Here is a 10,653-nt window from a genome sequence, read left to right as displayed (position 1 = left end):
GGTGGTGGTGGTGGTGGTGTGTGTGTGTGTGTGTGTGTGTGTGTGTGTGTGTGTGTGTGTGTGTCCCTGGGTGGTGGGAAACCTCCCAGTGTGAAAGAAGTCTGGGAGGGGCATAGTAGGGGAGGCCCCTTCTGTCCCACTGATATAACACGTTCTTTCACTGGGAGCTGGCTAAAACAGACTAATCTCTCCTGCAGTCATTCCCTGTACTCTAATAAGGCTCTGCCACCTCTGCTAGAGCTCGGTAAGTTCAAAGTGCAGAAGTGCGCGTTTCCAAGGAACCATCTGAAAAGATTTTGCGGGCAGCCTATCCGAGGGTGTGAAAGGGAAGGGGTGGAGATGGTAACTGTCAAGCATTGCCTTGCTTTCGTATTTGCACCAGGTTTCAAAACTATTTTAAAACGATTCTTTAGACACCGATTTTCTTCCAGGAGTACTTTTCAGAGGGGGGCCCTCGCAAGCTGCTGCTACCCACTGGAAACCAGCGCTCAGGAAATCTGGGGAAAGGGATTCGCAGGTGCATGTGCTGGGACCAAGGGCTGCGCCCGGGTCAGCCAGTAGCAGTCTCTGCCTCTGTCCCCAGGTCTGAGGGATGCTGTTCTTCTGTCCCCGTCACCACTGAAGCACCCAGGAGGGACCGACCTGAGCGCAGACACCGCGGACTATGAGTCCTCTAAGGCTGCGAGCGTCGCTTTCTTTGCTGCTGCTGCTGCTGCTGGGTCGCTGCCTCCTCGCGGCCGCCGGGAGGAACAAGGGGGCGGGTGGCAGCGGGGCTGAGTCGGCCCGGATTCCTGCGGGAGGCTCCTCGGGCCGCTTCCTCAGCCCGGAGCGCCACACGTGCAGCTGGCAGCTCTTGCTGCCCGCCCCCGGGCCGGCTGCGGGCAGCGAGCTGGCGCTGCGCTGCCAGGGCCCGAACGGGGCGCGCCACCAGTGCGCCTACCGCGGGGAGCCAGAGCGCTGCGCCGCCTACGCCGCCCGCGGCTCGCACTACTGGAAGCAGGTGCTGGGCGGACTGCGCAAGAAGCGGCGGCCCTGCCAAGACCCAGCGCCGCTCAAAGCCCGCCTGTGCGCTGGCAAGAAGGGCCACGGCGCGGAGCTGCGCCTGGTGCCCCACGCGTCCCCACCCGCCGGTCCCACTGAGGCGGGATCTCCTCGGGGTCCCAAGCCCGGGGCCAGGAGCCGGGGGAGGCCCCGGGAGCCCGCGCTGGACTTCGCTGCAAGGCTCCCGCCTCCCCCAAGCGCGCTGCCTAAAGGGATGTCCTCTAAGAAGAAGACTAAAGAGGGCAAGAGGAAGGTGGCCTCGGCTCCAGTCGAGGAGCTACCCCTGGGGGAGAGGCCAGATCCCGACGGGCTGGACGAGAACGCGAAGCTCACCGAGACCTACTGTGCTGAGAAGTGGCATTCCCTTTGCAACTTCTTTGTCAATTTCTGGAATGGTTGAGGCTGCGGGCCTAGGGAAGGACAAGGTGGGGCCGGGGCTGCGCAGCTCTGGAAGGGAAGCCTAGAGCATCTTAGGCCAAGAGATATAGGATAGAGAGTGGGGAGGAGTCCAGGTTTTAGAATGGGGGTGGAGGGTGGGCTTGGGATGAAAGTGTAAGTGGTATGGAGAATCTCTGCGACTGAAGAAGAGTTAAAAATTTTAGAGTCTCTACCCTGATTAAGAGCAGAAGAAATAGTGGAAACAAGTATGCATACCTTAAATGTGTGAAAACCGTAGACTGGGGAGAGAGATGTACGGTACAAAGAGAGGCTAAAAAAATAAGGGGGAAAAAGTGACTGGAGTGATGTGAATCTTGTATGGGAAGCAGGATACAATGTATACTGCTTAGTACATTTACATTAAAATGTAATTACGAGCAATTGATAGCCTGAGCCAAGTTGAACTGTTCAGTGTCTTCTCAATCAGCTGACGAGATTACCAACTTTTTTCTCTTTTCTTTTTGAATTAGCATGAACATGGGTGTTGGTTGGTATAATAGATGACCTCTACAGGGATAGAAGCCATTCATTGGTCAAATTGACTCCAATGCAAAGATTTTTCAGGATGGTTGGTTGCCCTTGAATTCTTTTAGGAGTGCTACTTTTAAACAGAGTGATGCCTAATGTTCTGAAACTTTCCCATTAACCTTCTAAATTCAGAAGTGAATTTTAAAAGTTGAGTGCTCCAGTAGGTTTTTAAAAACCAATTTTTTTTATAGTTGATCATATTTTTAAAAACAGCTAAAATGTAAGGATGTATCTCAGAGTCATTTGGACCATTATGAAAGTTGTATTTCTATTTCATGTAATTAATTGTTAACATATTTCATTTTAAATAAGATGTAATGATAGACTTTGCACATGTTAGGTGCTCAATAAAAACTGTATGGATAGATTTAAAGAACTGGCAGGGTGATGGAAATCTGACTGCGTTTGATCTAGTTCTGAGTACGCCTTGAAGTAAGTTCCTAAACACATCTTGAATTGTTAAGAAAAGACAAGAAAGAAGTCTGAATACATCAAGAGTCACAAACTGGCAAAGCCTGGGCCCTATCATTGTTTTGTTTGGCCTGCACGTGGTTCTTTCATTTTTCCTCTCTTCCTCCCTGTCTCCCAAGTTGGATTTGTTGCCAGCATTTAAAATGAGATAATTTCATAGAAAAATCCAGGTTTTTCTCTTGAAAAATCAGATCTAACAACATTGGACCCACTTTCCTGCATGGCAACAATTGGCTGACACTGAATATTGGCTGCCCCCTTTACATTTGTCATATTTTCTAGAATCCTACACTGCTCCTATACATCTTACCAATCAACTTTATTCATTCATATTATAGACCTGAGCCCACAAGACATTTAAGCCACTGTCCTATATAACGTTTTTACCTTTTTTGCTGACTTGTTCCCCTTTAAAATCATGGTAAATGCAGCAATCTTACAAATATTGAACATGTCTGGAACTTTTTCCTCTTTGACTAGCCTCTAGAAAATGCCAACTATCTTTTACCAGATCTGTACATTCTTGTATTCATACAATTGGCAAAAACATTCAGATTGCTCAGTTCAGGTTTATGAAGTCATGTTCTGAGTAACATTGGCCATTAGCTAAAATTCATCTTGGTCAAGAAAAGGAGCTCAGAGTAGCTGGAAACTACTCCCTAAAGATAGGAACCAATGTGCACTTTCTCAAAAAAAGGTTGGCAAAATTTGGGTCTCATCACAAAAGGATATTGGAAATGAAACAACACTGCCTAGAACCAGAGCTAGAATCATAGTTTTATCTTTCTATACAAGACGACTGCCAACTCCTTCCCATGTACCCTATGGCAGGCTGATGAACTTAACCTCTCTATAGGAGGGGGAAAGGACAAACTCTGTAGGCCCAAGAACACAGTGTCCTCTGCTCCTTTATTCTTTAAGAAGAGCTGTACCTAAGGCTCTGTCTCAAGAACAAAACACAGGCTTAGAGGGGACCAACTGCTTGCTGTAGAAGAGAAATGAACAGACCCTACCATCAGCTTCCGGAGTGACTGGTTAAATCCCAGTGTCTCTGATATGTAAATTGAGGGGAGTTAAGCTTGGTTCAATCTGAGGTCTCTAAGGTACACTATTAGCATTCTAGAATCCTATACATAGCTTTGCATAGAGGTGATAGCATGTGAAAATCAACAAGTACTACATTTAGAGTACTACATGTTATAACCCAACAAAGTTCATGGAGTTAGAAATGATCCAGAAAAAGACCAACCGAAACGGCCAGGGAAATGGAGTAGGCTTCCATATTTGGAGCATCTAGAAAGATTTGGACGGTTAGGCTAGAACAGGGGTCTGCAAACTTTTGAGACAGAAGAGCCAATCCTGTCCCTCACAATAATTTAAATATTATTTGAGAGCCATAAAACAAATGAAAACACATTATGTAAATAATATCCTTTAAAAATTTTATAAATGAAACTGTGATAGTTTTATTTTCATTTTCAGCTTTACTTCAGAGCCACATATAAGTACCCCAAAAGCCACATGTGGCTTGCGAGCCACAGTTTGCTGATCCCTGGGCTAGAACAAACCTGCAGGTGAGAGAAGAGAGGATCAAAATATCTAATGTAATGAGGAGGATGGACCTGGGGAACATGGGGATTTTCCCCTGCAGGTGCCATTTGGAATGAAGGGAAAGTTGCCAGGGCACACCCAGGTGAACAGTCACAGCTGAGATCAGCAGGGGCATCAGAAGTAGCAAGTCATTTCTAGCTCAGTCTATGGGAGACAGAGAATTTATTAAAACTATTGGACCATCTGGGCCAGTCGAGTGGCATGTTGGTTAAAAGTTGTCATGGGACACCAGCTCTGAGCAGCAGAGCCCCAGTTCGGATCCCACATGAGGGCCAGTGACACTGAGCCCTCTACAGCTAAGATGGTGAACAACAGCTCGACCTGGAGCTGTGCTGCCATGAGTCCCCGGCAGCGGCAGTGTGTGTGAGCTTTTGTGAGCTGCTGTGAGCCGCCATGAGCGGCTGTCTAATGGCCGGCTGCCTCACCCGGGAAGAGCGCAATGATAATACCTACATGGGCCAGTGAAGCGACGGTCTCCACAATTAGACTGAAGAACAAAAGGACAGTAACTTGTTCGTTCCCCTTCCCCGATTGCCCCCCAACTCCCCAATAAAAATCTTAAAAAAAAAATAAGACTAATGACCAACTTCCAGGGTTACCATGAAGAATAAATTACATGATATATTGGATAGCGCCCAGCACCACACAATACTTGGACTATAATAGGAACCCAATAAATATTACCTCTCCTTCCCTTGCAGAATGGTAAATTCAAAAATCAATTAATTTAGTTAAACAATAAATAATTTTTGATGCTGTGCCAAATGCCCTGGATCTGTCTGATGCCGAAGAAGGGGGGTGAGGAGGAATACCCTGACATAATACCAGCTTTCAACAAGGTGGAATATAAGATTACACCATGAAACCACTAGAAAACAATGAGAACAATAACAAAAATTAGGTTTCTACATGTAAGAGATTAGAAAGATGAAAAGTGAGTGTAAGTCTGGTTATCTAGGAAGCCTATCTAGAAGATGATAGCCTGTAGTAAACGTTGCTATAATTTTATAAACAGGTGTAGGGGAGAAAAGAAATGAAGTAAACCTAAAATTCTTGGGCCAAGCCCCTATTCTACTCCTAAGTCTAATTCTGAGCAACTCATAAAAATTTGTGTGCCTCAATATGGCATAAAGAAGTACTATGCTTCTGGAAGGCTCCAGGAAACAAGTATTCTCATGTAACATTGGTGGGAACATAAATTGGTACATTTCAGGATTAGAAACATACCTTTGGTTTCTCAATTATACTTTGTGGTAAACTGACAGTTATTTACCCAAAATCTAATCTCCCTTTCTTTTTAGGTGCATGCCACCCAGCCAGAAACATTTTCTAGCATTCCTTGTTGATAGGTATGATCAAATGATTAAATTTTTGCTAGTGATGTGTGCAACTTCAACTTCAATATGTTTGGGTTTTTTTTTCAATTGTTTGCCTTGGACTTTCTCTCCCTTTCCCTTCTGGGAGGTGGAACATAGATGTCCTAGTAAATTAACATTAACCACGAAGAAGAATAAAGTACCCTCAAGGATGGTAGAGCAACACAAGGAAAGACTCTGGGCCCCGCATAACCCCATGGAAAATCCTCACCATTCTATGTGGGTGAGACTTTTACATGAAGGGAAAGTAAATGTACAGTCAACCTTCATTATTTGTGGATTCTGTATCTACGACTTTCTCATACTCACTAAAATGTATTTGTCACCCCCAAATCAACACTCATGACACTTTTTCAGTCAGCAGCAGACATGTGCATGTACAAAGTGGTGAAAATTTTGAGTGGTCCAACAAGCATGTAGCCAGCTGAGGTCTACCAAAGCGATGCTCTGCCTTCCTGTTTCAGTTCTCATACTGTAAACAAGCTTCTTTTTTGTAGTATACACAGTGCCCTGTTTTGTCATATTTTTGTGCTTTTTTGGTAATTTTGCAGTTTAAAATGACTCCCAAATGTAGTGCTGAAGTGCTGTCTAGTGTTCCTGAGTACAGGGAAGCCGTGATGTGCCTTAAAAAGAAGATACATGCGATAGAGAAGCTTCATTCAGGCATGAGTTATGTAGTGCTATTGGCCATGAGTTAAATGTTAATAAATCAGCAATATAGATTAAATAATATATCTTTAAATAGAGACACACATAAAACAAGGTTATGTGTGGACCAGCTGATGAGAATATTGTGGTCAGAGGCTTGTGGAGACCCAATCCTGTATTCCCGCTAAGAGCAATGGTTCAGTGTTTACTAATTCTGTGCTCACACTAACTTTATAGACCATAACTACTCCAAATAAGGAGAATTGACTGTATTTCTTATTTAGGACTTGCAGTCTGAGATTAGACTTTACCTTAACTCGTACATGATTCTAATGCAGTTTCTCGTAGTTGGAAACAAACACATTTATTGATTCCAAAGTGTATATTGTATCATCAATGTTCCTATAGGAAACACATGACACACTCAGAAAGGGGTAAGGGAAGAGTTTAATTAAGGACTATTTATAAAAGTGTGGAGTAAGGGGACTTGTACTGGGTTGAATCGTGTCCTCCAAAGATTTATGTCCTTCCCAGAACCTGTCAGCTTTGTCACGGACAGAAATATATTAAATACTATTTTCTGTTGTACTGGTGAGGAAATGTGTAGCAAGTGAGGAATGTATTAACAATGAAGCCCAACTGACAAGTGAATATTTTACTACCGAGTGTATGTACATGTTCAACTGATCTGTTGAGAGCTGGACTAGAGGACAAGCTCACGCATGGCCCGTAGCATGAATATGACACTTGTATCCAGTTTCATTGCTGCTCATTTCTGGCCAGACTATAGCATATTTCCCATCCTAGGGCAAAGAGAAATATAGAAACTTTGAAGAGTATCTATAAGACTGTCACAAAGATGATAATGTCTTTGAGGAAAGGCATAGCAAAGTGAGTCCTCTAAGAATTAGATGGCAAGACTTACTGGGGGAAATGCTTGTAAATGATAAAAACAGAGAGTGCAGGAATAGGTGGGGAGAATCTCTGAGCCTTCCATAGGGAGAATGGGTGGAAGGAGGGATGAGTAGAAAGACCTTAACTCTGTGCAGCTCTGAGGAAACCTCAGCTAGTCTGGTGGGGAGCTCCAGCACAGATTGGGAAAACCCCACATTGGACAGGAATGGTCTGGTCCTAGCTCCCTTGCAGGCACAGTCAATGGCTGGGAGTGGCCCAGGGAGAGCATGCTCTTTGTGTGAACACTCTGGTGGTTCCTGGTGGTGCTGTTGCTGGACACTGTCACCTAGCTACATGGTTCATCGCGGGTTCTCACTTAAAGGAAGATTTGAGCATTGCACTCCCACGGCTGCCCCAAAAGTTTAATAAAAGACTAATGGTTCAGTTCGTTTGAGGCATAATTTAGGTCTTTTTTCTTCCACCATCACGAAAATATATTATAGGTAAAAGCTATAGGTGACAGAGACCAACATACATGGGTTCAGATCTTGGTGTTACCACTAACCAGCTGAGTGATCTTGGACAATTCATTTCTCTGAGCCTCAGTCTTCTTCTATGTAAAATAGGGAGGAAAATAATAGTAATTTCCCCATGGGGTTGTTGGGAGGATTAAATGAGATGCTCATGGAAAGCACAGTGCCTAGCACATTGCAAGCATGCAATAAATATATCCTTAGTGTTCCCGTTTCCTTTAGTACACCAATGCAGGCATCGAAAGGGAACTTTCCACCTTAAAGGGCACTTACACAAAATGGTGATCCGCAACTCTGCATCTCAGCTGGGAATATCACAGAAAGAAATAAGCAAGAAATGTGTAGTTGTAGAAAAGAGATTTATCTGATGATGAGAACAATGCACAGTGCTCTCACCCTCAATGCGGAAGCAAGGGGGTATGTGAGATCTCCTTCAATGAGGACGACTTGAAAGGAAATGAGAATGTTTCTGGTCTTGAAGATGTGGGGACACAGCTGACCTCCCAGCTCCCTGGCTTTCTTACTTCAAAGAGCAGCTCTCCTTACTTCCTGACCAATGCTTACAGCTCCAGGGTTTTGATGAATTCACTTCTAGTTTGTCCCTCCTCTGACCTCTGGCTCACCACATTCAAACTCTTCGCTATTTCAATTTTTAAAAGCAGACATAAAAGCAGACCAAAGCCTCCATCTCCTTTTTAAAGCAAGAAGGCTGCTTCAGCCCTATTAAAATTATTGGATAGTCATCGTATGCAGACAACAAGCTGTTAAAAAAAGATAATAATAGCAACACAAGGTAAAGTATCTAAGGATAAACTCAGTAAGAAATATGCAAGTGCTATATGAAGAATGCAGAAATACTTCTGAGGGCAGATAAGAAAGACCTGAATAAATGAAACATATGTGGATATTATTTTTTTTATTATTACATAAGAAGGCTTAACATTAAAAAAATTTCAATCTATAAATAATCTATACATTTAAACATGATTATGATAAAACTAAACAGCAGGATTTTGGAGTGTGAAAAGTAGGCAAACTGATTCTAAAGTTCTAAAGGAAAACCAAAATGAATTTGGGAGTTGGAGGGATGCAGGGTTGTGTTTCAAAGAGAGAGAAAAAAAAGGATGCTTTCATTAAGGGTACAGCTTGAAATGGCTAAATACAGAATCTCTCAAAGGACTGTTGGCAGCACAGTGAAGGCAATGTAAATGACGTGAGGGGACTGTTTCTAGGTAACCACAGGGACTCTCCATGAAAGGCCAGAAGCTTCCAACCAGCCCTCACCAATTGACAGTTACCTCCTTTGAGCTGGGTGGTCATGTGATCGTGGGGGAGCTGAAAACCCTAAGTCTTTGATCTGTATGTTCTTTTGTTCCTATGCACAAGGATTACAATGAGAAGGATTCTTCTCCCAATCCAGACAGAGATACTTGTGCATTGGTTTCAAGATGTGGGGGGAGAGGTGAAGAGAAGACAGCCAGGAGGGTGAGATGTCACAGTTTGTGTTTAACCATGTAGAAGTATTGCTTGGCAGTGCCCTGGGATGAAATATTTACCAGCATTTAGAGGCAGTTATTTACCTACCCTTCTCTCTTTTTATCCCTTCTGATTGCTGCCCAAGGCTCAGGGGTGCCCTCAATTAAATTTAAAAAAACAACCCAAAAAAACCAAAAAGGCGAAACAAAGCAAAATAACACACAACAGAACACACACACACACACACACACACACACACACACACACACGACTGCAATATTTTGAAAACTTACCAGCAGCCATGTGCCTAGAGGAAAGAAGATGTTTAGGACAGTTACATCCTTAATTCCTTAGCTCACACCAGCGGTCTCAACCATGTGGGTTATGCAACCAGTTTCTAGGTGGGTTTGGATGTTCCTGCCAAGCCCTATTAAAATCCACAACATAAACCCTCAGGAAAATCTGTAAGGTGAAACCACTTTGAGTAACTGTGAACGGCTGGTACCTACAGTGTTATAAAAAGTTTCAGTGAGTCATCCAGAATAAAGGAGGGCCTCAGTGTTGGGTGACAGCATGTGTGCCAAAAAGCAAGCAGGCTGCCCGAGGAAGGCTGGTGGCAGATTGAAGGCTGGAGAACTGAAGTTATTTGCAAGCAGGATAATTAGCCTAATGGGACCAGCTGTAGGGTGTAAGAGGGGAGGGGTAGGAAGGAATCAGCAGGGTATTTATTTGGCTGCAGCCAGAAGTTCTTAGCAACCTGAAAAGGTGACTTCTGCTCAGTGGTAGATTTGTTCAAAATAGCAGAAGAGGCCTCTTTTAATAGCCATGCAGTTTTATTTACCATTAAAAAAATAATAATAACAATTATTAACTGTCTAAGTGATCTTGAATTTTGAAAATAATTTAGAAAACAATTTAGACATGACTGGTGTGTTATTTTGGTAATGCAACTCTACAAAATTCAATGTCAATAACATAAAAGTGCCTTCCTTTGTCATTTTATTGTTTATCTCCAAGCTTGCCATTAGATCCTAATTGAAATTCATAGACTTCCTGGTATTTGCTAAATATTGAAAATGAGAGCTCAGATCTAAGGGTGGAGGGTCATTTATGAGACCTGTGAGCTTGTTGTGTTGGTGGCCTGTTCTCAAGTCTGATCTGTCCCCAAGTCTGAACTCTGCATGTAGCTGGGGAGAAACTACTGCTGATTAACCTCCCAGGCCTAACAGTTGGTGGGGAGCAAAGGCACCCTACACTGTGTGGTGCTGCTCTGACTGATTTGCAGTCAAACCCTCAGGAAATTGTGCCAGGTCCCCAGAGAGACGTCAGTTGCACTAAACTGAGGAGGATGTCCCAAAGATGTCTGTCCCACTAGGGACTCTTTAGAGACTCAAGAGGGAGAGGGTGAGACATCAGGGGAAGCCACAGAGATAAGGGATTAGTGCTCAGCGCTGTGGAAATAGGGATGGGCAGTAACTCAGATTATTTAGGCAGAGACATCACACCAAATAACAGTTGCCTCTTTAGGTCCTCCTCCAACATTTGCAAGGCCTGGGGCAAGAGTATTAATAGAGGAAAGTCCACATATCATACGTCTAAATATTATTGTAAATAATCATAACTGAAGCTAATAAATA

The 10,653-nt window shown here is 43.7% G+C and overlaps 1 protein-coding gene across 2 annotated transcripts in view; it reads left to right on the top strand.

Annotated features, from left to right (window-relative positions):
- Positions 1–2,278, top strand: part of FGFBP3 (fibroblast growth factor binding protein 3) — a 119,137-nt gene extending 116,859 nt beyond the window's left edge. The window contains exons 1-2 of one of the 2 annotated variants that reach the window (XM_019639089.1): positions 187–244; positions 584–2,278. In XM_019639089.1, coding sequence (XP_019494634.1) covers positions 665–1,441 — 777 coding nt within the window. In that variant the 5' untranslated portion in view covers positions 187–244; positions 584–664 and the 3' untranslated portion in view covers positions 1,442–2,278. Of the gene's footprint in view, positions 1–186; positions 245–583 lie in introns of those variants that run through there. The other variant, XM_019639090.1, reaches the window with a different exon arrangement.
- Positions 2,279–10,653: the final 8,375 nt, after the last annotated feature.

The sequence above is a fragment of the Hipposideros armiger genome, unplaced genomic scaffold, assembly GCF_001890085.2.
Source record: "Hipposideros armiger isolate ML-2016 unplaced genomic scaffold, ASM189008v1 scaffold_42, whole genome shotgun sequence".
NCBI classification, from domain to species: domain Eukaryota; kingdom Metazoa; phylum Chordata; class Mammalia; order Chiroptera; family Hipposideridae; genus Hipposideros; species Hipposideros armiger.
The sequence above is the reverse complement of the archived record's forward strand: the minus strand, read 5'-3'. Positions and strand labels throughout refer to the sequence as shown.